The sequence below is a fragment of the Macaca thibetana genome, chromosome X (assembly GCF_024542745.1).
Source record: "Macaca thibetana thibetana isolate TM-01 chromosome X, ASM2454274v1, whole genome shotgun sequence".
NCBI classification, from domain to species: Eukaryota; Metazoa; Chordata; class Mammalia; order Primates; family Cercopithecidae; genus Macaca; species Macaca thibetana.
This window is the reverse complement of record NC_065598.1, coordinates 23,384,044-23,411,145: the sequence shown is the minus strand read 5'-3', so window position 1 is coordinate 23,411,145 and position 27,102 is coordinate 23,384,044. Positions and strand designations below refer to the sequence as shown.

At 44.5% G+C, this 27,102-nt stretch overlaps 2 protein-coding genes across 4 annotated transcripts in view; one reads left to right on the top strand and one right to left on the bottom strand.

Annotated features, from left to right (window-relative positions):
• Positions 1–25,292, top strand: part of ACOT9 (acyl-CoA thioesterase 9) — a 397,499-nt gene extending 372,207 nt beyond the window's left edge. Inside the window, exons 8-17 of the mRNA XM_050777367.1 lie at positions 7,563–7,646; positions 8,330–8,433; positions 15,969–16,042; positions 21,376–21,443; positions 22,594–22,705; positions 23,450–23,540; positions 23,713–23,798; positions 24,225–24,312; positions 24,460–24,610; positions 24,988–25,292. Of these exons, the coding sequence (XP_050633324.1) occupies positions 7,563–7,646; positions 8,330–8,433; positions 15,969–16,042; positions 21,376–21,443; positions 22,594–22,705; positions 23,450–23,540; positions 23,713–23,798; positions 24,225–24,312; positions 24,460–24,610; positions 24,988–25,100 (971 nt within the window). The 3' untranslated portion in view covers positions 25,101–25,292. The remainder of the gene's footprint in view (positions 1–7,562; positions 7,647–8,329; positions 8,434–15,968; positions 16,043–21,375; positions 21,444–22,593; positions 22,706–23,449; positions 23,541–23,712; positions 23,799–24,224; positions 24,313–24,459; positions 24,611–24,987) is intronic.
• SAT1 (spermidine/spermine N1-acetyltransferase 1) overlaps positions 1–27,102 on the bottom strand; it is a 599,966-nt gene that overhangs the window by 57,132 nt on the left and 515,732 nt on the right. The gene's annotated exons all lie outside the window — the stretch shown is intronic.

Genomic DNA, 27,102 nt, shown 5'->3' with positions numbered 1-27,102 from the left:
TGAGGTGGGCAGATCACGAGGTCAGGAGATTGAGACCATCCTGGCTAACATGGTGAAACCCTGTCTGCACTAAAAATACAAAAAATTAGCCAGGCGTGGTGGCATGTGCCTGTAGTCCCAGCTACTCGGGAGGCTGAGGCGGGAGAGTCACTTGAACCTGGGAGGTGGAGGTTGCAGTGAGCTGAGATCACGCCACTGCACTGTAGCCTGGGCGACAGAGTGAGACTCTGTCTCAAAAAAAAAAAAAAAAAAAAAAAAAAATTATTTGTCCCTGAATTATGTGAGAATAAGTCACTGACATGATGCCACATCACCCCCAAATATTTGAATATGTCTTTCCTACAAACAAGGACATTCTTCTACATAACTACAAACAGTCATAAAAAATCAGGAAATTAACACTGATGTGTCATACTGTCTAATCCTCAGGTCCCATTCAACTTTTGCCAGTGGTCCTTCATAGCAGAAGGATCCAGTTCTGAATCATATGTTGATTTAATTGTCATGTCAGGACTAGTTCCTTAATCTTTCTTTGACTTTCGTGACTTTGACATGGTTCTTTTGTGTATTGTCCCTCAATTTGGGTCTGTGTGATGCTTCCTCATGATTAGCTTTGGGATATGCATCTCTGGCAGGAATGTCACAGAAGGGATTCTCTGTTCTTATTGCATCCTATCAAGTGGTACATGGTTTTGATTTCTCGTTACTGATGATATCAGCTTTGCTTACTGGATGGCGATGGCGTCTGCCACTCTTCTTCACTGTAAAGTTACTCTTTTCCCCTTCGTAATTAATAAGTACCTCATGTAGGAGAGGGGGCAGGTAACTTTGAGACCTTCATCAGACTTTCAATTCATTAGTTTTAAATCAGTATGGACTCAGGAATTCCTATGTTATTGAATGGACTATAATATGTTACTATCATCTATTTGATGCTCAAATGGTCCCAGGAGTGTCCCAGTCCCTTCAGGCTAGCTTCTGTGTGGTTTTCTTTGATGCGTCCCCATTATTCTTTGAGCCCTTTCTCACTTTCTGGCACAATAAGATATTCTAGGCCCATCTTGTACTTTGCCCCAGTCCTAGAATCACCCACATCTCCAAGGAGCCCTTTTTTGAAATGGAGAATGATATTTTGAAGTGGAGGATGACATTTTGAAATGCAGAATGATATTTTGAAGTGGAGGATGATATTTTGAAATGGAGAATGATATTTTGAAATGGAGGATGATATTTCGAAATGGAGATACGTGCGTTGGGAGTGGTCATTGCTCCTGGATATCACTGCTCCCATACCCTCTTAGCAGAGGAGCTGGGAAATACATGTGCATATACATACATATATGTTATTTCTAAATCTTTGTACAGATGTATGTACGAAAACCATGGGATTGCACTGATAGCTCCAATTCCAGTTCAGCCACCACGGGGTTCATTCTCATTTCCTTCCTTTCCATATTTGTATTCCCTTCTCCAACTGGCTCCATTCTCCTTCATATATTGACTTATTTTATCAGTTCCCCTGTATGTGACCAGTTTCCTATGGCTGCCACCCCTCATGCATCATGGATGTTCCCCTCACCTCACCTGGGCTCTGGTACCCCACACCAGGTCCCCCTCTGCAGGCTCACCCTCTTCACTGTTCTCAAGCTGTGACACGCTCTGCCATCACTCTTGCAGCCCCTCTGCAAGGATGTCCTCCTCACCCTGCTCAGATGCCAGCCCCCTACTCTAGGCTACCTTACTTGCTCCCACCTAATGATATTTGGGCTGAATGGTTGGGAAAGGGTCTGAAGAAAGGTTCTAATATATTTTTAAAAAACTATTAAACTATTTTTTTTAATAGAGATGGGGTCTTCCTGTGTTGCCCAGGTTTTTCTTGAACTCCTGGGTTCAAAGGATCCTCTTTCCTCAGCCTCCCAAAGTTCTGGGATTACAGGTGTGAGCTGCCATGCCTGGCCTTTTTTTTTCTTTTTCTTTTTTTTTTGAGACAGAGTCTCACTCTTGTTGCCCAGCCTGGAGTGCAGTGGTCCGATCTTGGCTCACTGCAACCTCCACCTCCTGGGTTCAGGCGATTCTCCTGCCTCAGCCTCCTGAATAGGTGGGATTACAGGTGCCCACCATCACATCTGGCTAATTTTTGTATTTTTAATAGAGATGGGGTTTCATCATGTTGGCCAGTCTGGTCTCGAACTCCTGACCTCAGGTGATCTGCACGCCTCAGCCTCCCAAAGTGCTGGGGTTGCAGCTGTGAGCCGCCACGCCCGGCTCTGACTTTTAAAATATAGATATAAGCTTGTTGTTAAGCTTACACCTAGCAACTACTTTTCTCTAGATTAAATGAACCCAGTTAAAAATTCATGGCTGGGCACAGTGGCTCACACCTATAATCCTTGCACTTTGGGAGATCGAGGCAGGAGGATCGCTTGAGGCCAAGACTTTGAGACCAGCCTGGGAAACAGTGAGTCCCCATCTCTACAAAAACCAAAAAAGTAGCTGGGTGTGGTGGCATGCACTAGTAGTTCCAGCTACTCAGGAGACTGAGGCGGGAGGGTTGCTTCAGCCCAGGAAGTCGAGGCTGCAGTGAGCTGTGGTGACACCACTGCACTACATCCTGGTTGACTTTGGTTTGCTTAGGTGTCCGTATATACACAAACTCCCCTGCCACCACTACCCTCTTTCTTGCTCATTAACTGCTATTGATGGCCAGTCTCTTTTTTTTTTTTTTTTTTTTTTTTTTGAGACAGAGTCTCACTCTGTCCCCCAGGCTGGAGTGCAGTGGCGCGATCGCGGCTCACTGCAAGCTCTGCCTCCCGGGTTCACGCCATTCTCCTGCCTCAGCCTCCTGAGTAGCTGGGACTACAGGCGCCCGCCACCTCGCCCGGCTAGTTTTTTGTATTTTTAGTAGAGACGGGGTTTCACCATGGTCTCGATCTCCTGACCTCGTGATCCGCCTGCCTTGGCCTTCCAAAGTGCTGGAATTGCAGGCGTGAGCCACTGCACCCGGCCTGGCCAGTCTCTTTAACCTGTTCACTTGATTCTATTCCTTCTATTTCTTCAAGGAACTGCCTTATCACTTAGCTTTCTCCATCATTTCCTGAGCCTTTTCTCAACTTCACTTTTCCCTCAAGTTATAAACATATTCAAGCTTCTTCCATCTTAAAATGAAAAATAGACCGGTCAGGGTGACTCACGCCTGTAATCCCAGCACTTTGGGAGGCCGAGGCGGATGGATCACTTGAGGCCAGGAGTTCGAGACCAGCCTGGCCAACATGGTGAAACCACATCTCTACTAAAACTACAAAAAGTAGCCGGGCATGGTGGCGCGTGCCTGTAATCCCAGCTACTCGGGAGGCTGAGGCACGAGAACTGCTTGAACCTGGGACGCGGAGGTTGCAGTGAGCTGAGATTGTGCCACTGTACTTCAGCCTGGACAACAGAGCGAGACTCTGTCTCAAAAACACAAAAATTAGCCGGGTATAGTGGCGTGTGCCTGTAGTCCCAGCTACTCAGGAGGTTGAGGCAGGAGAATGGCTTGAACCCGGGAGGTAGAGGCTGCAGTGAACTGAGTGCACCACTGCACTCCAGCCTGGGTGACAGAGTGAGACTCTGTCTCAAAAAAAAAAAAAAAAAAAAAAAAAAAAAAGATAAGTAAAAAATCCTCTTTTCTTATAACACCTCACACTTTCTTCCTTACTTCATAGCTCACTTTCTGAAAAGAACTGGGAAAATCACCTGCTCTCATTGCCTCTGTATGCTAACTTCCTGTTATTAAATATTTGCCGGTCTGCTGTGTTCCGGCTTCTGCTCCTCCACGCCATTGAAACTGCTCTTGCCAAGCTCGCCATTGGCTCCTTTACTGCACAATTGAATGGATGCTTTTCAGGGTTGACCTGACCCCTTTGTGGCTTCTTATATCGTCCAGCCCACCCTTGGGCTTTGGTGACATTTCCTTCTGCTTCTCTGGCTGCTCTTTTGTAGTCCCCTTTGTAGGTTCCTCTTTTTCTGTTGATCCCTTAAATGTAAGTTATCCCCAGGGTTTTGCCTTCTGTTCTTTCAAAAAGTGATTATTTTTTGAATTCATTTTATTTTATTTTGTTTATTTTTTTTTGAGCCAGAGTTTCGCTCTTGTTGCCCAGGCTGGAGTGCAGTGGCGCAATCTCAGCTCACTGCATCCTCCCAGGTTCAAGTGATTCTCCTGCCTCAGCCTCCCAAGTAAGTGGGATTACAGGCACCCACCACCACGCCCGGCTGATTTTTTGTATCTTTAGTAGAGACGGGGTTTCACCATGTTGGTCAGGCTGGTCTCGAACTCCTGACCTCAGGTGATCCACTTGCCTTGGCCTCCCAAAGTGCTGGGATTACAGGCATGAGCCACCGCGCCCGGCCTTTTGAATTTTATAATTTGTTCATATTAATTAAATTTTAAGGCATTTTAAAATTTAACAATGAAAATAGTTAAATCTTTTAAAGTTATTTATGTAGTTTTTGAGACAGAGTTTCACTCTGTCACCCAGGCTGGAGTGCAGTGGCGTGATCACAGCTCACTGTAGCTTCAACCTCCTGGCTCAAGCAGTCCTCCTGCCTTAGCCTCCTGAGTGGCTGGGACTACGGGTGCACACCACCATGCCCGGCTAATTTTTTTGATTTTTAGTAGAGACAAGGTCTGCCATGTTGCCCAGGCTGGTCCCAAACTCCTGGACTCAAGGGATATTCCCACTTTGGCCTCCCAAAGTGTTGGGATTACAGGTGTGAGCCACTGAGCCCAGCACTATTTTTTAAGTTGAGGTTAAAATATAAAATTTACCATCTTTATTTTTTATTTTTTATTTTATTTTTTTGAGACAGAGTCTTGCTCTGTCACCCCCCAGGCTGGAGTGCAGTGGCACCATCTCGGCTCACTGCAACCTCCGCCTCTCGAGTTCAAGCAATTCTCCTGCCTCAGCCTTCCAAGTAGCTGGGCTTACAGGCATCTGCCACAACGCCTGGCTAATTTTTGTATTTTTAGTAGAGATGGGGTTTTGCCATGTTGGCCAGGCTGGTCTCAAACTCGTGACCTCAGGTGATCCCCCCCACCTCGGCCTCCCAAAGTGCTGGGATTACAGGTGTGAGCCACCGCGCCTGGCCCATCTTTATCATTTTTAAGTGTATCGATCAGTGGTAAAAACTACATTTATATTACGTTTTCCTCCGTCTCTTCTCTACCCTTCCCTTCTGCCCTTTTTTGGGTTGACATTGCAGATTCTCTATAAACCCATCTACTCCCAGTGTTTCAGTTGCTATCAGTGTGCTGAATACTTACGAAGCTACATTTTCTGGCCTGTTTTTCTGAGTTTCAATCAGTTTTTCCTCTTAGCTACTAGATTTATTTTTCTTTTTTAGAGACAGTCTCGCTCTGTTGCCCAGACTGTAGTGCAGTGGTAAAATCATAGCCTACTGCAACCTTGAACTTGTAGGCTCAAGTGTTCCTTCTGCCTCAGCCTCCTGAGTAACTGGGACTATAGGCACACTGCACCATGCCTGGCTAACTTGTTTTGTTTTATTTTGTTTTGGAATAGGGTCTCACTCTGTCACCCAGGATGGAGTCCAATGGTACAGTCACAGCTCACTGTATCCTCCACATCTCAGGCTCAAGCATCCTCCCATCTCAGCCTCTCAAGTAGCTGGGACCACAGGCACATGCCACCATGCCTGGCTAATTTTTGTATTTTACTGTAGAGACGGGATCTCACCATGTTGCCTGGGCTGGTCTGGAACTTCTGGGCTCAGGTGGTCCATCTACCTCTGTCTTCCAAAGTGCTGGGATTACAGGCTTGAGCCACCATGCCTGGCTTAATTTGTAAAGTTTTTTGTAGAGACAGGGGTCTCACTCTGTTGCCCAGGCTGGTCTCAAACTCTGGGCTCACATGATCCTTCTGCTATGGCCTTCCAAAGCCCTAGGATTACAGGTGTGAACAACTGTGCCCTGCCCAATACCTTCATTTGGATGTGCCATAGGCTCTTCAAATTCAACACATTGAAAATGGCTCATTCTTTTCTTCCTATATTCTCTTTTTATTTTGAGACAGAGCCTTACTCTTTTGTTCAGGCTGAAGTATAGCAGCATGATCATGGCTAACTACAGCCTTGACCTTCTGGGCTCAGGCAATCCTCTCACCTGTCTCCTGAGTAGTTGGGACTACAGGCATGTGCCACCACACCTGTCTAACTTTTGTGTTCTTGGTAGAGATGGAGTCTCTGCTGTGTTGCCTGGGCTGGTCTTGAACTCCTAGGCTCAAGTGATCCTCCTGCCTTGGCCTCTCAGAGTGTTGGGATTACAGGCATGAGCCACTGTACCCAGTCTGTGTTCTCTTTTTCAGTGACTAGTACACCATGCTTACCTATCCAAGCTAGAAAACTGAATTTATTCAAGTCTTGTCAGGTTTACCTTATTCTTAACTCATAGTCTTTTCATTTCTACTCCTGTTGTCATAGGTTGGAGCCATCTGATTTCTTTGCTGGACAAAGACTTTTAAATGGAATTTATTGCCTTTAGCCTGTCATTCCCCCAGTGCGTCCTTTAGTAGGTGCATAGATGGAAGGATTTACAGTTACTCAACAAATACTATTGAGCCACATATCTTGTCCTGAGAGTTTGTGATGCAAATTTGAATGGATCATAGGGGAAGCAGGGAGCCAATCAACATATAATTATACAATTTTTTTTTTTTTTAAATTTTGAGACAGTCTCACTCTGTTGCCAGGCTGGAGTGCAGTGGTGCAATCTCGGCTCACTGCAACCTCTGCCTCCTGGGTTCAAGTGATTCTCCTGCCTCAGCCTCCTGAGTAACTGGGACGCCACCACGCCTGGCTAATTTTTGTATTTTTAGTAGAGACAGGGTTTCATCACGTTGGCCAGGATGGTCTCAATCTCTTGACCTCGTGATCCACCTGCCTCCGCCTCCCAAAGTGCTGGGATTACAGGCTGAGCCACCGCGCCCGGCCCAACATATAATTATACAACTTTAAATGAGTTGATATCTGTAAGGTGCATGAACCATGCTTGGCACATATAAATGCTTGTTAAAATATGGAAAGTATAGAGATAACCACAGGGTGGCATAGGAGCCAAGGGTGTTATGGGGAAGGAGGGATAACTGAGTGAAATAATTGTTTCATGATTAATTAGGACAGAGCCAGGGAGAAAACAGGTAGCCAAGTCCTTGTGATTTGTTTCTGTTTCCTGAAGATGTTTGATACTGTCAGACTCATGTGCTGAGTTCCTATTCTGATTTTGGCACTGAGTCTCTGTGGAGTAGTAACAAGCTGCCTGGTGGGTCTGGGCTTGCTTCGGGCTTTGATTTCTTCACCAAATCTTAAAATTGAGGGGGCAGTCAGATTGGAGGATCTCCCAAATCCTTCAATTTATAAAAGTGTTTGGTCCTAGGATAAGATGATCAATGGAATATTGGGGGCTGGGTCTTCAAAAGGAGACAAGACTTTTAATGGATTCCAGGGAGTAAATTGGAAATGTTGGGAAATAATTCTGCCTTTTAAAAATTTGGTACACTCCTGTTTTCCTGCAGTTCTTACTTGTTACATGCACAACAAAATCCATTCAGCCAAGATGTCTCCTTTATCGATAGTTACAGCCCTGGTGGATAAGATTGGTAAGTGATATCATTTCCTATGCATACTTAGAATTCTTAGTAATTGCAAGATATTATTGAGATTACAGGAAGTCCTCTCCTTTTATGGGAATTTTTTTTTTTCTTTTTGAGATGGAGTTTTGTTCTTGTCACCTAGGCTGGAGTGCAATGGCACGATCTCGGCTCACTGCAACCTTCGCCTCCCAGGTTCAAGCAATCCTCCTGCCTCAGCCTCCCAAGTAGCTGGGATTACAGGCGTGTGCCACCTCGCCCAGCTGATTTTTGTATTTTTTGTAGAGACGGGATTACACCATGTCAGCCAGGCTGGTCTCAAACTCCTGACCTCAGGTGATCCACCTGCCTTGGCCTCCCAAAGTGCTGGGGTTACAGGCATGAGCCACCGCACCTGGCCCTTTATGGGGAATTTTAATGTACATATGCATATGAAAATGTCTAGAATGCTATATACCAAGATATTTGTTATAATTAGGTGGATTTTGCATGATTCCAGTTTTTTATATTCTTTGCTTTTTCTACGTTTTTCAAAAACACATGTAGATTTCTTCTGCGTGTCAAAAAAGTTATTTTAGTTTTGAAGACAAAAAAGAAATGTAATGGAATTAGCCATAATTTCTAATTGTGCATATTTACAGAACAGAACATTTTTGGTATGATTTGGACCCCGATTAACTTCTGTTTTGCAGATATGTGTAAGAAGAGCTTGAGCCCAGAACAGGACATTAAGTTCAGTGGCCATGTTAGCTGGGTCGGGAAGACATCCATGGAAGTGAAGATGCAAATGTTCCAGGTAAATATGCGCCTGAAGATTGTCCACTGTTTACATAAAACCAGCTAGTCTCCATGCAGGAAAAGCTTATTCACCTATGTACAGGTATGTCGCTTACTGCTTCTAGAAAAACAGTTGAAAGCTCATGTCATACGGATGGTGGGTTATTAATATCCTCCTTGTGGACAAAGCTTGAAATACTATTTGGTGTTTATGTTTAATATTTATTACTTTCTAATCATATACAGCTCCACGTTAAGGTGTTTATTTCTGGTTCTGCCCAGGAGAATTTCACAGAAGTCTGTGTTATGGTAGGAGTGAATGGAATTGATTACTGTATTCATTTCCCAGGATTGCTGTACAGTTGGCCCTCTGTGTCTGTAGGTTTCACGTCCACAGATTCAACCAACCATGGATTGAAAATGTTTGGAAAAAAACAATGAAAAATAATATAAATAAAACACAATACAGTATAACAACCGTTTTTTTAAAAAAATAGAGATGGGGCTGGGTGCAGTGGCTCACGCCTGTAATCCCACCACTTTGGGAGGCTGAGGTGGGCAGATCACTTGAGGCCAGGAGTTTGAGACCAGCCTGGCCAACATGGTGAAACCCTGTCTCTATTTAAAAAATACAAAAATCAGCCAGGCATGTTGGTGCACGCCTGTAATCCCAGCTACTTAGGAGGCTGAGGGACGAGAACCGCTTGAACCCAGGAGGTGGAGGTTGTAGTGAGCCGAGATTACGCCACTGCACTCCAGCCTGGGTGACAGAGTGAGACTCATCTCAAAAAAAGAAAAAAAATTAAAAATAGAGAAATAGAGATGGAGTTTCGCCATGTTGCCCAGGCTGGTCTTGAACTTCCAGCCTCATGTGATCCTCCCACCTTAGCCTCCCAAAGTGCTGGGATTACAGGCATGAGCCACCATGGCTGGCCTTCAAACAGCTATCTATATGGCATTTATATTGTATTAGATATTGTAAGTAATCCAGAGATGATTTAAAGTATACAGGAGGAGGTGCATAGGTCTTATGTAAATACGACACCATCTTATATAGGGGAGTTGAGCATCTGTGGATTTTGGTATTGGCGGGTGGTGGTGGGGAGTTCTGGAACCAATCCTGTGTGGATTCCAAGGGGCAGCGGTACCACAAAGTACCATAAACTGGTGGCATAAAACCAGAAAATTTATTGACTCACAGTTTGGAGGCTACTAATCCAAAATCAGGATGTCAGCAGAGTCATGCTCTCTCTAAAACCTGTAAGAGAGAAACCTTCCTTGTCTGTTTCTTGCTTCTGGTGGTTTGCTGGCGATCCCTGGTGTTCCTTCACTTCCAGCTGTAGCACTTCATTCAGTCTCTGCCTCCGCCATCACATGGTGTTCTCTCGTGTGTCTATCTCTCTGGTGTCTCTTGTCAGGATGCCGCTAATCATACTGGGTTAAGGGCCCACCCTACTCCAGCATGACCTCATTTTACCTAATTATGTCTGCAATGACCCTATTTCCAAATACAGTCACATTCACAGTTACGGGGGTTAGGATTTCCACGTGTCTTTTTGGGGAACACAATTGGACCCTTAACAGTCATTTGAGCTATTAAAGTAGTTAGGAACAACTCATCTGATGAGTAAAACTCAGAATAGCTCTTACAAACAAATGAAGAAATTTGGCAAGAAAAAGTACCTCAAAGAGGATAACAACACAGAAATAAAATGATTTAGTGTATGTCCAAGATTTCGTTGTGGAAAACTTATTTAAGAATGACTGGCCAGGCAGGGTGGCTCATGCCTGTAATCCCAGTACTTTGGGAGGCCGAGGTGGGTGGACCACGAGGTCAGGAGATCAAGACCATCCTGGCTAACATGGTGAAACCCTGTCTCTACTAAAAATACAAAAAAGTTAGCTGGGTGTGGTGGCGGGCGCCTGTAGTCCCAGCTACTCGGGAGGCTGAGGCAGGAGGATGGCGTGAACCTGGGAGGCGGAGCTTGCAGTGAGCTGAGATCGCGCCACTGCACTCCAGCCTGGGCGACAGAGCGAGACTCTGTCTCAAAAAAAAAAAAAAAAAAAAAAAAAAAAAAAATTCTTGGTTAATTCCTAGTCTGCTCAGTGCCGTGCCATGCACAGCAGATTCCTGGCACAGGACCTGCCTTTTAGGGAATCTTGACAATTTGAATCTTGGACAAATAGTTTGAAAAAGTGATATAGGAATTATTGAGAGAGAACCAGTGGAAATCGGTGTCAGACAAACACTTTTGTTTTAAATTTGCATTCTTCACTGGCTGTTTGACTAATCACTTATGACTCGAGTGATCTTTTTTATTGCAGAGAAGTGATGTGGGGATAAGCACTCTACCTCTGGTTTGCATAGATTTAAGTTCTAATGCCAGCGCTGCTGCTTCCTAGTCATGTGGCTGTGGGGAAACCACCTCTCTGAGCCTCTGTGTTCTCCAATGTAACATGAAACTAGTAACAGAGCACCACGTTACATGGTTGTGGAAAGGGAAATTGCAAAAAACCCATTCATGTGAAGTACTTGCTATGGTGCCGATTACACAGTAACCACTGTTGGAATTTTTTTTTTTTTTTTTTTTTTTTGAGACAGGGTCTCGTTCTGTCACCCAGGCTGGAGTGCAGTGGCATGATCTCGGCTCACTGCAGCCTCTGCCTCCCAGGTTCAAGCGATTCTTCTGTCTCAGCCTCCCTAGTAGCTGGGCTTACAAGTGCACACCACCATGCCTGGCTAGTTTTTGTATTTTTTATAGAGACGGGGTTTCACCATGTTGGCCAGGCTGGTCTCGAACTCCTGACCTCAAGTGATCTGCCTGCCTCGGCCTCCCAAAGTGCTGGGATTACAGGCATGGGCCACCGCCCCCAGCCTGGCAATAATATTAATTTATTATAAATACTGTTGAGGTGGCCTCAAATTTCTATTTTGGGCTTGACCTTCATACCCACTTTTCTGAGTGCTCCTTAATTTCTTCACCTAGACGTGCTGTTGCTACCTCAAGTTCCAATAAACAGTACGTTCCAAACTGAATGGCTCCAATTCTCATCCTCCTCCAGTCTCCCCTTTGCCAGCCTCCTGTTTCCTCCAGCTCCAGACCTTTGTGACAGCTTTAATTTTTCCCTTTCCCATGCAGCCTTTTGCCAGGTCTTGCAAATTCATCACCCACAGCAACTCACCAGAATTCTTTCTCCCCACATCCTTTTGGCCCTGTGTTTTATTCAAGTCCTCACTGCCTCTTGTGTGAGTGCCTTAACGGTCTTTTAATTAACCTGACTTTCTCTAGCCTGACCGCTCTCTGTTAATTTCATGCATTTTTACCGCATAAGTCTTCCAAAGCTGATCTTGAATCAGGTCACTTCCCTTCTCAGAAACCTTCAGTGACCGTTCATTATCTGTGGATTAAAGTCTAAACCCCTTTGACTGGCCCAGGCACAGTGGCTTACGGCTCCAATCCCAGGACTTTGGGAGGCCGAGGCAGGTGGATCTCTTGAGTTCAGGAGTTCAAGACCAGCCTGAGCAACATGGTGAAATCCTGTCTCTACAAAAAGTACAAAAAATTGCCTGGGCATGGTGGCTCATGCCTGTAATTCCAACACTTTGGGAGACCAAGGCAGGCGAATCATGAGGTCAAGAGTTTGAGACCAGCCTGGCCAATATGGTGAAACCCCATCTCTATTGAAAATACAAAAATCAGCTGGGGGTGGTGGCACGTGCCTGTAGTCCCAGCTACTGGGGAGGCTGAGGCAGAAGAATCGCTTGAATCTGGGAGGCGGAGGTTTCAGTGAGCCGAGATCGTGCCACTGCCTTCCAGCCTCAGCGACAGAGTGAGACTCCATCTCAAAAAAAAAAAAAAAAAAAAAAAAAAAGTACAAAAAATTAGCCGGTGTGGTGGCGTGCGCCTGTGATCCCAGCCACTTGGGAGGCTAAGGTGGGAGGATCACTTGAGGCTGGGAGGTGGAGGTTGCAGTGAGCTGAGATTGCGCCACTGTACTCCAACCTGGGTGACAGAGTGAGACCCCATCTCAAACAAAAAACAAAACTCCTTTGATTAATTAGGACCCAAGGGGCTTCATAAACTAGTCCCAGCCTACGTTTCCAACTATATTCCCTTTGACTTATCATTTATATACCTCCTTAATGCTCACCACTGGCCTTCAAGCATCGTAAGAATAGGGAGTTATTCATCTTTGCGTTCTAGTGGTTGGCACTAGTGGGTGTTCATGATAGTAAACCATAATTTACATATAGGTTGAACATTGCAACTCTGAAATCTGAAATGCTCTAAAATCTGACTTTTTGAGCACTGACATGATGCCCAAAGGAAATGCTCGTTGGGTTTGGAATGTTCAACCTGTGAGTATTGAAGGCAAACATTCCAAATCCAAAACTCCAAAATAGTCTGAAATACAGAACACTTCTGGTCCCAAGCATTTTGGATAAGGGATATTCAGCTGGGAGTGAGTGAATGAGTATCATTGCTGGTGCTTTTTCCTTTGCCTGAAATTCTCGTGCTCTGGCTTTGTATCCACATTCTTCCTGTGCTCCAGGATAACTTCATGCTCAATCCCTTTCCTTATTCTCCCATCACGTAACACCTGTTCCTTCCCCAGGCCTCCTTCCTCAATACCATCTCTCTGACTCACTCTCCTGGCACCTGCTAGTCTCCTACAGAGCTGTGCATGAACATTCTTTTCTCTTCCACTGTGGACTCTACTCCTCAACGATAGGACCTGGGTTTGAGTCACCTAGCTCACTTCCTGACATCCATTCATTTCACATTCATTTAGCAATCATTTATTGAGTGCCTGTCCTGTGCTAGACATACAGCAGTGAGCAAAACAGATAAAGTTCCATTCTCTTGGAGTTGATATTCTAGTAGTGCCTAGAACCTGCCTCCTTCATTCATTGGCAAATACTGATCAGGTATCTGCTATCTGCCAGTCTTTGTGCTAAATACTAGGGGTATAACTGGAGGAAAATGGTCTTTGTCCTCCAGGAGCTCACGGTGCAGTAGGGAGACAGCCACATAAACAAATGATTATCATATGGTATATTGTTATGCATTATTTTTCAACAGGGACACTGTTGGCATTTCTGGTGGAAGCATTCATTGTTCTGCAGGCCTGTCCCCTGCGTTATGAGGGATTTAGCTCCCTGGTTACCCCTCTCCACAGTAATGCCCCCCAAGTTATGTGACAACCAAAACCACTCTGTATTTTTCAAATGCCCCCTATTAGAGTCATATCTACTTCTCTTACATTGAGAACCACTGTCAAGAGAGGACTCTTTCTATTAAGGGGGCTGAATGAAGGAGGGAAAGAAAATCTGGGGAATAGGGATGGGGGAGGGGAGGAGTGTCATGAAGAATGAGGCTGCTAAGGAAGGCATCAGGTAAAGATAGACAGGAGGCAGTCAATAGCCTGCTCTATCCCAGGACCTCTCGGTTGGTTAGTTAGCTATGGCTAGAGAAAAAGGTGCAGGTATGAGCACAGTATTTGGTGAACAACTGGAGAAGAATCCTGGGCTCTGTTGTGGAGGGCTTTATATGCCACGCTAACAGGATTAGCCCAGGTGCTGGTGGAAGAAAAGAGGAACTATTGAAAGGTTTGAATAGGGCAAAGGCATAATGAGATTGGTGAGACTGTTCCTACAATTGAGGGGGAAGGTGATAAGGGCCTGAGTAGGTAGTAGTGATGAGGCTTGTATCATTTGTTGAGGGAACCGAATATACTCTCAGGTTATAAATAGCTTCTCTCATTACTTTATGGTATGACTTTCCTGGAAGTACAGACTTCTAGGGGATAAAGAAACATCTTAAGGCCCAGGCATGGTGGCTTATGCCTGTAATCCCAGCATTTTGGGAGGCTGAGGCTGGCAGATTGCTTGAGTTCAGGAGGTCAAGACCAGCCTGGGTAACATGGCAAAACCCCATCTCTACAAAAATTAGCTGGGTGTGGTGGTGCACGCCTGTGGTGTCAGCTACTCAGGAGGCTGAAGCGGGAGGATTACTTGAGCCCATGAGGTTGAGACTGCAGTGAGACATGATCGCGCCACTGTACTCCAACCTGGGTGACAGAGTGAGACCCTCTTCCTGGGGATGGGGTGGGGGCGGGGAAGAAACATCTTAAAACCTCAGAGGCCTGTGCATTGTAAATACAGGTTGAGTATTCCTTATCTGAAATGCCTGGGACCAGAAGTGTTTCTGATTTCAGAATATTTGTATTTACTGGTCGAGCATTGCTAATCCCAGAGTTCAAAATCTTGAAATGCTCCTCCAATGAGCATTTCCTTTGAGTGTCATGTCAGTGCTTGAAAAGTTTTGGATTTTGGAGTATTTTTTATTTTTAGATTAGAGATACTCTACCTGCATTTAACTTAACCCACATAATCATCTTTGATTTTACCTCTTTTTGGGAGCTCCTGTGCCCAGCTACGGAGGCATAAACATGTGCTAGTGGTTGGCACACTGCAGTTCCCTGGAACATACTAGTGTTTGTGAGCATGATGGGAGGTCCGCTTGGGTAGGTGTGCCATCAGGAGGGACAGGTACGCCCTGCAAGAAGCTCAGATTCTGAGGGAAGCAGGCAAATTAAACGCTTATGATACCCTCTGTGACCCTTGCCTTTGGGTCCCAGTCTTGCACAGTTCCAAACTCCATGCCAGCAGCCCATCTCACGCAGTATACTGTTTGCATTTTGTTTGTTTTGTTTTGCAGATGGGATGTTTTCTGTCACCCGGGCTACAATGCAGGGGCATGATCATAGCTCAGTGCATCCTCGAACTCCTGGGCTCAAGGGATCCTCCTGCCTCAGCTTCCCAACTAGCTGGTACTACAGGCATGCACCACCATGCCTGGCTAATTTTTAATTTTTATTTTTAGTTAGAGACCAGGTCTCGCTATGTTGCCTAGGTTGGTCTTGCACTCCTGGTCTCAGGCGATCTTCCCATCTAGGCCTCTCAAAATGCTGGGATTATAGGTGTGAGTTACCATGCCCAGCCCCCTGTTTGGGCTTTGAGGTTTTTTTCTCCTCTGCTAGGCCACAGGCTCCTTTGTCATTCTGCCGTTCCCAGAGCCTAGTGCTGCGCCTGGCTCAGGGTAGGCCCTTAGCAGATGATGGTTAATGAGCATGCTTCTCCTCTTTTTCCAGTTTCAGGCTTTCTCTCTCCCTCTCTTTTTTTTTCTTTTCTTTTCTTTTTTTTTTTTTTTTGAGACGGAGGCCTGCAATCTTGGCTCACTGCAACCTTGGTCTCCTGGGTTCAAGCTGTTCTCATGCCTCAGTCTCCTGAGTAGCTGGGATTAGAGGCATGTGCCACCACACCCTGCTAATTTCTATATTATTTAGTAGAGACGGGGTTTTGCCATATTGACCAGGCTGGTCTCAAACTCCTGGCCTCAAGGGATCTCCCACCTTGGCCTCCCAAAGTGCTGGGATTATAGGCGTGAGCGACTGCGCCCGGCCCACATACATACTATCTGTTAGAGTCGTGACAGGTCTTCCCGATCAATCTGTTTCTCATATGTACATTTTCTTTCCTTTGTTCTTTAGTTACATGGTGATGAATTTTGTCCTGTTTTGGATGCAACATTTGTAATGGTGGCTCGTGATTCTGAAAATAAAGGGTAATTGCTATTTTTTCATAATTCTTTATTTTGAAGAATTTCAAAGATATATAAGCCTAGAGAGAAGACTATAATGACTGTCCATATACCTGTCATTTGGACTTTACAGTTTTAATTGCAATATTTTGGCCATTCTTGTTTCATCTGTTGTTTAAAGAAAATTTATATTTTAAGGCAAATCCCAGACATAATGACATTTCACTCTTAAATACTTTAGGCATCTTTTAAAAAATAAGAATATTCTCAGGCCAGGCGAGGTAGCTCATGCCTGTAATCCCAGCACTTTGGGAGGCCAAGGCTGGTGGATCACTTGAGGTCAGGAGTTTGAGATCAGCCTGGTCAACATGGTGAAACTCCACCTCTACTAAAAACACAAAAATCAGCTGGGCGTGGTGGCACGCGCCTATGATCCCAGCTACTGGGGAGGCTGAGGCACGAGAATCATTTGAATCTGGGAGGTGGAAGTTGCAGTGAGCCGAGATTGCACCATTGCACTCCAGCCTGGGCAACAGAGCGAGACTCTACCTCAAAACAACAACAACAACAACAAAAAGAGATGTTGCACAATTCTGTGAATACACTAAAAACCATTAAATTGTACACTTTCAATGGGTGAATTGTGTGGTATGCAAATTATACCTCAATAAAGCTGTTACCAAAAAAAAAAAAAAAAAACAGACTTACAGGCATAAAAATAAAATGTAATATGTGGACCATATTTGGATCCTGATTTGAACAAATCATTCAAAATATATTTGGAGAAAACTGGATATGAATTAATATTAGAATATATTAAGGACTTACTATTTTTGTTAGGCATGACAATAATAATGTAGTTACTTAAGAGAATATTATCCTCTTTTTTTTAGATGGAATTTTGCTCTTGTTGCCCAGGCTGGAGTGCAATGGTGGGATCTTGATTCACTGCAACCTCCGCCTCCCGGGTTTGAGCGATTCTCCTGCCTCAGCCTCCTGAGTAGCTGGGATTACAGGCGTGTGCCACTATGCCTGGCTAATTTTTAGTAGAGATGTGGGTTTCACCATGTTGCCCAGGCTGGTCTTGAACTCCTGACCTCAAGTGATCCACCCACCTCAGCCTCCCAAAGTGTTGAGATTACAGGCGTGAGCCACCGTGCCCAGCTGAGCTGTGCAATCTCTTAAATCTTTTTTAATCCAGAACAGGTGTGTCTTCCCCTATTGTTTCTTATTCACTCGTTGAGAGGCTGGATCATTTGTTCTAAATAGTGTCCCACTTTCTGGATTTGTCTTATTGCTTTCTCATGGTGGTTGGTTGGTTTGTTTTTTGGTCTTGTTTTTCTCTATCCCTAGTAATTTCTCTAAACTGAAGTTAGATCTAAAGCCTTGTATTAGATTTTGGTTGAGCATATTTGGCGAGAGTACTACCTAGGTGATGCTGTATATCTCATATCTCATGTTGCATCATATCAGGAGGTACAAGTTGTCCCACTCACAGTGATGCTAAGATTGGTGTGGGGGTTCAAGCAGTTACAGCCTAATCTCTTCTTTGTGAAGTTCAGTTTTTCCTCTTCTGATCAGCAACAATCTACAGGGGTTTCCTTTGTCATCCTGCAAATAGCTGAGTTTCCCATCAGTCTTTTTCCAGCGCTTTCGACGTCCACTGCTGATCATTGCTTTAATTACTATCATGAGGCGGTTTAGAGTAATTCTCAAATTTTGTCATTCCTTCTACATTTATCAGCTGGAATTCTGTAAAGAAGAGCTTTCCCTTAACAACTAGGGCAATTGGGTTTGAAATGGAGAGTTAGGATCAATGCTTCATTCTTTTATTTACATGTTTTCAGAATAAGGAGTTAGTTCACTAGCTGGTGATGACATGCCTTTCCCAGTTTTTTAGCTTTTTAGAAAAGTATCATGTTTTTACATTTCTTTTTTTTTTGTTTTGTTTTGTTTTTCTGTGTGTATGTGTTTTTGAGATGGAGTCTCGCTTGGTCACCCATGCTGGAGTGCAGTGGCGCGATCTCGGCTCACTGTAGCCTCTGTCTCCTGGGTTGAAGAGATTCGCCTGCCTCTGCCTCCCGAGTAGCTGGGACTGCAGGCATGCACCACTATGCTTGGCTGATTTGCTTTGTATTTATAGTAGAGACGGGGTTTCACCATGTTGGCCGGGCTGGCCTCAAACTCCTGACCTCAAGTGATCTGCCCACCTAGGCATTCCAAAGTGCTGAGATAACAGGCGTGAGCCATCACGCCCAGCCCCATTTTTTTTTTTTTTTTTGAGATGAGGTTTTGCTCTTCTGTCCAGGCTGGAGTGCAGTGTCATGAGCACTGCTCACTGCAGCCTGGGCCTCCTGTGCTCAAGCAATCCTTCTGCTTCAGCCTCCTGAGTAGCTGGGACCACAGGCGCATACCACCATGCCCAGCTAATTTTTTTTCTTTCTTTCTTTTTGAGATGGAGTTTCATTCTTGTTACCCAGGCTGGAGTGCAGTGGCACAATCTTGGCTCACTGCAACCTCCACCTCCCGGTCCAAGCGATTCTTTGGCTTCAGCCTCCTGAGTAGTTGCCAAGCTAATTTTTAAACCTTTTGTAGTGATGGGGTTTTGCCATGTTGGCCAGACTGATCTCAAAATCCTGAGCTCAAGTGATCTTCTCGCCTCGGCCTCCCAAAGTGCTAGGATTATAGGTGTGAGCCACTGTCCTGCCAGAACAGTATCATTATGAATTCATGGTTTTAATATGTTTTATGTATTTCAATAAATTGCAGCCATCGTTTCTCTTGATGCTCCAAGTGTACATCAAGAGATGTAGTGGGAGTTCCTCTAAGCTGGCTCCTTTCCACCTGTCTCTTTGATACCTTCCTGCTCTCTGACACAAGATGTCTTGGGCTCATCCTACATATTTCCTGCCTCAGGCCTGGTGTCATCCATTTCTCCAAGTAGTTCTGGGGTTTCTTTTAGTGGGAACTGGTATTTAGACCTCAAAATCTGGGCACTAGAACAGTACATTGTTACTAGTTTGTTATTGTTTCTAGGCCTTTTCAGTGGACAGAGCTAGGATATATTTTAAACAAACAAAAAGCCTCGTGAAGGCTGGATGTGGCGTCTCATGCCTGTAATCCCAGCACTTTGGGAGGCCAAGGTGGGCAGATCACTTGAGCCCAGGAGTTTGAGACCAGCCTGGGCAACATGGCGAATCCCCATCTGTACTAAAAGTACAAAAAATTAGCCAGGTGTGGTAGCATGTGTCTGTAGTCCCAGACGATGTGGGAGGCTGAGGTGGGAGGATCACTTTAACCCGGGAAGCGGAGGTTGTAGTAAGCCAAGGTTGTACCACTGCACTCCAGCCTGGGCGACAGAGCAAGACCCTGCCTCAAAAAAAAAGCCTCATGGTCATTTTCAAGTCAGATTTAACCATATAGACTTCACCTTACTTTACGTCATCTTTTTTTCTCTTCAATTGAATTATTGGTTTCTAACAACAGTTAACACCCAAACTGAGAAAAACTAATTGTGTGGGTAGAGCTGGGGTGGGAGGAATTGCTCTTTGCACAGGACAGAGTTCAGTGGCCTATGGGAAATCTCGTTTGTATTAGAAACTTGATTTAGGAGTCTGCAGTGAAAAATCTTTGCTGCTGCATGGAAAGCTGACTTGGAAAGTCAAATTAAGATAGGAAAATATGTTGGTCACTTAGTGATCTGAAGGAAGAATAACACCCATCTACTCTGGCCCTTCCTGCCAGCCCCAGCTGACCTGCTGTGGCCAGTGACTGGCCTGGGGCTTCTATTCAAGCACTGAGGCCATTGCTGCAAGTTTCACTCCCAGCTGATGCATGTCACTTTTCCAAGCTGTTGTTTCAATTCTTTTGTTTTTTTGTTTTCAAGACAGAGGTTGGCTCTTGTTGCCCAGGCTGGAGTGCAATGGTGCAATCTCGGCTCACCGCAACCTCTGCCTCCTGGGTTCAAGTGATTCTCCTGCCTCAGCCTCCCTAGTAGCTGGGATTACAGGCACCCACCACCACACCCAGCTAATTTTTGTATTTTTAGTAGACATGGGGTTTCACCGCGTTGACCAGGCTGGTCTCGAACTCCTGACCTTAGGTGATCCACCTGCCTTGGCCTCCCAAAGTGCTGGGATTACAAGTGTGAGCCACTGCCCCCGGCCTGTTTCAATTATTTTGTTTCCATTGTTGTTTCATCAAATCTTTGGATTCTACCACGGTGAAGTATTATCCCCTTTCCCTTATTTTTTATTTCAAGAAATTTGATGCTTACAGAAAAGTAGAAAGAATAATGCAACAAACAAATGCCTTTCACCTAAATTGTATTACATTTGCGTTATTCTCTTAACCTCTCTCTATAAATACACATATTTACATATTTTTTCCCATGAATCATTGAAAAGTAAGTTTGAGACTGCTTCACCCATTCAGGAGTTCAGCATCTATTTCCTAAGAACCAGGTATTTCTACATAACCTCAATGCCTTTATTGTATCTGAGAAATTTAGCAGTGATACAATTATTTAATATGTGATCCGTATTCAGATTTCACCAGTTGTCCCTAAAATGTCCTTTATAGCTATCTCCCCGATTCAGGACCCAATCCATCAAGGATTATATATTGCATTTGGTTATCCTGTTTCTTTTGAATAGTCTCTGTGCCATTTGCTGTCTTTCAAAAATTGATATTTTTAAAGAGTCCAAGCCAGTTTTCCTTTCCCTTTTTTTCTTTTTTTGAGACAGAGTTTCGCTCTTGTTGCCCAGGCTGGAGTGCAGTAGCACGATCTCGGCTCATCACAACCTCCGCCACCCAGGTTCAAGCAATTCTCCTGTCTCAGCCTCCCGAGTAACTGGGATTATAGGCATGTGCCACCACGCCCGGCTTAATTTTGTGTTTTTAGTAGAAACCAGGTTTCTCCATGTTGGTCAGGCTGGTCTGGAACTCCCAACCTCAGGTGATCCGCCCAGCTTGGCCTCACAAAGTGCTAGGATTACAGACGTGAGCCACCATGCCTGGCCTAAAGCCAGTTTTCTTGTGGAATGTTCTACAACCTATATTTGACTATTTCCTCATGATTAGAATCAGGTTAAACATTTCGCAATTGCCATTATCCTTTTTATAATGTGAAGTTTCTAGTGTGCAATTAAGGCTGTAACCGTAAGGCTTCCCTAATTGTTCCAGCGTTCACGTGTAAGGCAAGCAGTAAGCACTACCCAAAATGAAAAGCAGATTCTTTAAGACTAGTAGGTGATTAGTAAAACTAGTAGGTGATTAGATGAACTAGTAAGTTCATCTTCAAGTTTTATTAGATAATGGCGTATCTTAAATTATATATATTTTTTTCTTCTTTTTAGGCCGGCATTTGTAAATCCACTCATCCTTGAAAGCCCAGAGGAAGAGGAGCTCTTTAGACAAGGAGAATGTACATTAATTTGTTTATAATAAAATAAATTTGAAAAGCACATTAATTACACTGAAGAAGAGATTATTTAAGATTTTATATGGGTTCTTCATACCAGTCAAATGTCTTTTGTTTGTTTTTTTTTTTTTTTTGAGATGGAGTCTCTCTGTGTCGCTAGGCTGGAGTGCAGTGGTACCATCTCGGCTCACTGCACCCTCTGCCTCCTGGGTTCAAGCGATTCTTCTGCCTCAGCCTCCCGAGTAGCTGTGACTACAGGTGTGTGCCACCACACCCAGCTAATTTTTGTATTTTTAGTAGAGATGGGGTTTCCCCATGTTGGCCAGGATGGTCTCGATCTCCTGACCTTGTGATCTGCCTGCCTTGGCCTCCCAAAGTGTTGGGATTACAAGCGTGAGTCACTGTGCCTGACCCAAATGTCTTATTCATACCAATAATTTATTGAAATTAAAAATATGCTATTCTTTGTTCTTTGCAGTCCTTTGAATGATTTTATTGATCAGACAATATTTACTAAGTGAAGTAATTTGTTATCTCAGTTTTTTTTTTTTTTTTTTTTTTTTTTTTAAAAAGACGGGTTTTTGCTCTGTTGCCCAGGCTGGAGTTGGGCTTGGGTCCAGGAGTTTGAGGCTGCAATGAACTATATTGTAGCCTCGACCTCCTGGGCCCAAGCTATCCACCACCTCAGCCTCCCAAGTAGCTAGGACTATAGGCACATGCCACCATGCCTGGCTAATTAAATTTTTTTTTTTTTTTTTGTAGAGACAGGGGTCTCACTATGTTGCCCAGGCTGGTCTTGAACTCCTGGGCTCAAGTGATCCTCCTGCCTCAGCCTCCCAAAGTGTTGGGATTACAGGCATGAGCCACTGCACCTGGCCTGTTTTCTCCGTTTTAATGAAGTGAGAAATGCATCTTGATGGGATAACTGCAGGTCAGAGCTCTGGATCAGGATGATATCAAGTGATCTCACACTGAACCAATATAATTTCCACGTGGAACCAAAGACTCACTGGGAGTTTTATGTGGCCTCTGCAGTTTTCTCTTGGATATGTGTATAATTTTCAGTGAGATTTTGAATGGCATCCCAGGTCAGAACGCCCTGTGCTGTAGTGTGACCCTCCTGATCATTGCTCCTTATTCTCCCATGTTTCAGTGAACAAGGGGAGAAGAATTGCCTTCAGTTCCACGTCGTTACTGAAAATGGCCCCCAGCGCTGAGGAGAGGACCACCATACATGAGATGTTTCTCAGCACACTGGATCCAAAGTAAGGATGGTGAGATTCCACGTTGGAAAAACATTTAAACCTTGGCCTTTTTTTTTTTTTTTTTTTTTGAGACACAGTTTCTTTCTTGCTACCCAGGCCGGAGTGCAATGGCATGATCTCAGCTCACCACAACCTCTGCCTCCTGGGTTCAAGCAATTCTCCTGCCTCAGCCTCTGAGTGGCTGGGATTACAGGCATGGACCTCCACGCCTGGCTAATTTTGTATTTTTAGTAGAGATGGGGTTTTTCCACATTGGTCAGGCTGCCTGCCTCGGCCTCCCAAACTGCTGGGATTACAGGCGTGAGCCACCACACCCGATCTTTTTTTTTTTTTGAGACGGAGTCTTACCCTGCCGCCCAGGCTGGAATGCAGTGGCATGATCTTGGCTCACTACAACCTCTGCCTCCCGGGTTCAAGCAATTCTCCCATCTCAGCCTCCCAAGTAGGTGGGATTATGGGTGCCTGTCACCATGCCCAGCTAATTTTTTTTTTGTATTTTTAGTAGAGATGGGGGTTTCACCATGTTGGCCAGGCTGGTCTCAAGCTCCTGAGCTCAGGTGATCTGCCAGCCTTGGCCTCCCAAAGTGCTGGATTACAGGCATGAGCCACCGTGCCTGGCCTAAACCTTGGCCTTCTTTAGAGCCACAATTGTCTGAGTGTATTGGGAGTGACTTGCAAATGTTTTTACTTTTCAACAAGAGAACCATGGCATTAACAGGGTTTAATAAATATTCATTTGTATAGGACTATAAGTTTTCGGAGTCGAGTTTTGCCCCCTAATGCGGTGTGGATGGAGAATTCAAAACTGAAGAGTTTGGAAATTTGCCACCCTCAGGTATTATAATTTAGTGAGAAATCTGAATAGGATAGCTTCCATTCATGATATTTGTCCAAGATTTGACATACCTTTAAACTGGCCTTTGTCCTGTGGCATTGTTAATTCCTCTGTTCTGTATACAAAGGTGGCCATAAGTTTGTATTCATTGATATTTATTTATGTGCTGTAGGAGCGGAACATTTTCAATCGGATCTTTGGTGGTTTCCTTATGAGGAAAGCATATGAACTTGGGTGGGCTACTGCCTGTAGCTTCGGGTGAGTTATATGTAAGGCAGTCTTAACTTCTGAGAAGCAATTTATATCACCCCACTGAAATGAAACATTTCAGACCAGTCTGGGTGTGTGTGGGAATATGTTATGTTTTTAAATGAATACCACACTGATACCAGCTGAGTTTGATCTTCATTTTAGAAGGTTGTTTCTGACTTTGTAAGTTCATACATTTGAAAAACCACTGAGAAAATACAGTGATGATATGTAGGAGGGAAAAGATACAGTTATTTTGGCCCTAATCTGCTCACGATGGCATCTCTTACCATTCCTCACTGGTAGGATCTTTTCCCCCTTGTCTAAGTTTATTCTTCATTCATTGTTATTTTGCTTCAGCTAGTTGTTAGGGAAAAAAATTGAGATCATCTGAATTTTGTAGTATACCCCAAATTCTGTCTTTCTCCCCAATAGTGGTTCTCGACCGTTTGTGGTAGCAGTAGATGACATCATGTTTCAGAAACCTGTTGAGGTTGGCTCATTGCTCTTTCTTTCTTCGCAGGTAGGTGTGTGATGAGAGTTGACATACAACTTTTTTTTTCATTTGAGCCTAGAAGTTTCTATATCCAAAAGCCACTGTTTTCTCTTATGACTGTCTTTTTCCCCTTCCTAATGCAGTTGACTGACTATAGTGTCTATAATCTGTTAGGTATGCTTTACTCAGAATAATTATATTCAAGTCAGAGTACACAGTGAAGTGGCGTCCCTGCAGGAGAAGGAGCATACAACCACCAATGTCTTTCATTTCACGTTCATGTCAGAAAAAGAAGTGCCATTGGTTTTCCCCAAAACATATGGAGGTAAGTAGTGATTATTGCTTGTCCCTAACAAAGGGAAGAACTTCTAAGGACATTTTTCTCCTTTTGAATTGTAGGAAGTGTATTGATGCCTGTCAGCACAAGAGCATGTCTTTAGGAGATTTTGCTTTTGAGATTTGGCAGCCCTGAAGACCAAAGATGCCTGTGGCCCCCAGGCAGGCAAGCAGCCACTGGTAGTCAAAAACTGATCCAGCCAAAGGAAGGGGACAGGAGTCATGGCCTGCTCCTTTGGGAATGTGGCACACCCCTGGCCCAACAATGCATCTTGTTCTGTCCCAGTGTTCCCAAGTAGTCTTGTGTTTATATGGTGGCTTTCTAAGGTGTTACAAGTTTCTCCAGGGTTCTCTCTTGTGTTTCAGAGTCCATGTTGTACTTAGATGGGCAGCGGCATTTCAACTCCATGAGTGGCCCAGCGACCGTGAGAAAGGACTACCTTTGGAACCCTAGGAACACCACATTTGTTGAAAACTAGCACTCCACCCACAGTGACGTGGTATCTAATGAAGACCTGATCGAGTGTATTGGTTTGAGTGTTGCATCTTATCCTCCATACAGGAGGAGGATGTATTCAGCCTTTAGGATGATCAGAAAAGCAGAAAGAGAGAGTGGCCAGATGGGGCTGAGGGGAGAAAGAATTATTAAACAATAAATACTTTCAAAACAATTTTTAAATTATGAACCTACCATGTTGCCTCCTATCTTCTAAAAAAACAAACAAAAAAAAAATTGAGAGACTGGGTGCGGTGGCTCATTCCTATAATCCCAGCACTTTGGGAGGCTGAGGCGGGTGGATCATGAGGGTCAGGAGATCAAGACCATCCTGGCCACCATGGTGAAACCCCATCTCTACTAAAAATACAAAAAATTAGCCGGGTATGGTGGCGTGTGCCTGTAGCCCCAGCTACTTGGGAGGATGAGGCAGGAGAATTGCTTGAACCCAGCAGGTGGAGGTTGCATTGAGCTGAGATCACACCACTGCACTCCAGCCTGGGCGACAGAATGAGACTCTGTCTCAAAAATAAATAATTGAGGATACCATTGGATTCATTCTTTTCTTACACATGTTGCAACTGTCAGTATACAAGGTTTCCTGCCAGGGTGTTTGGATGACATTCTTTAAACCTAACCAGTTCCTCTGTGCTGTCTAAATCCCATCAGCCATACATGATTCCTTTGCTTCCCTCTATTTCCCAACTTTTGTTGTCAGAGGGTAGATGAAAAGTTGGGGTGAAGGGATTTAACAAAAGATACTGCATCTGTAAAGATTTGTGGGAAGATTTGGGTCTGAAACCATACCATGAGGAGGTGTGTAGAGATGATCTAGATAAGGAAAAACACAGGACCATTTGGTCATTCTTTCATTCACCGGACAGCTATTTAGCACATTCTGCTGGTGGCTAGGCAGGATATATCTGATTTAAAAAATAGGAACCACAATAATAATAGCTGCTTACGTTTATGGAGCATTGCCATGTGCTAGGTAGGCACCATCCTCAGCACTTGGCAGGTCTGAGCTCCTTTATTTCTTCCAATCAACACTATGAGGCACGTTCTGTAACCCCCTCTTAGGGTTAGGCCATTCAGGAAACTGAAGCACAAGAGAGCTTAAGTAACTTGCTCGAGGTCTGACGTGTAACATGTGGAGGTGCTGGGATTCAAAACCAGGCAATGTGGGTCCAGGGCACTCTTGACCAGTACCTGTACTGCTTTCAAGGAATAGAGCAAGAGAGGTCATACCTAATATCACAGTGTCACCTAGGAAGCCCAAGGGAGGCATTCCCGTTAATCTGCCTCCTAGGTGGCAGGGTGTGGTAGCTTATACCTGTAATCCCAGCACTTTGGAGGCCGAGGTAGATGGATCATGAGGTCAGAAGCTCAAGACCAGCCTGGCCAAGATGGTGAAACCCCGTTTCTACTAAAAATACAAAAATTAACCGAGCGTGGTGGTGGGTGCCTGTAATCCCAGCTACACGGGAGGCTGAGGCAGAGAATTGCTTGAACCCGGGAGGCGGAGCTTGCAGTGAGCCGAGATTGTACCACTGCACTCCAGCCTGGGTGACAGAGCGAGACTCCATCTCAAAAAAAAACCCCAAAAAAAATCAGCCAAGACCGCTTCTTTTTCAACAGGAAGGTAACTTAGAAAAAAAAATAATCTCTGGGAAAAGTGCTCCCAAGAAGGAAGCAATATTTACTGTGGGTTCTACATTAGTGTTCACAAACTTGGCTCTGCCTCAGAATTAGGTGGAAAGCTTTTTTTTTTTTTTTAAGACAGAGTTTTACTCTGTCACCCCGGCTGGAGTGCAGTGGCACGATCTCAGCTCAATGCAACCTCTGCCTCCTGGGTTCAAGCAATTCTCCTGCCTCAGCCTCCTGAGTAGCTGGGATTACAGGTGTCCGCCCCCACGCCTGGCTAATTTTTGTATAGTAGAGACGAGGTTTCACCGTGTTGGCCAGGCTGGTCTCGAATTCCTGAC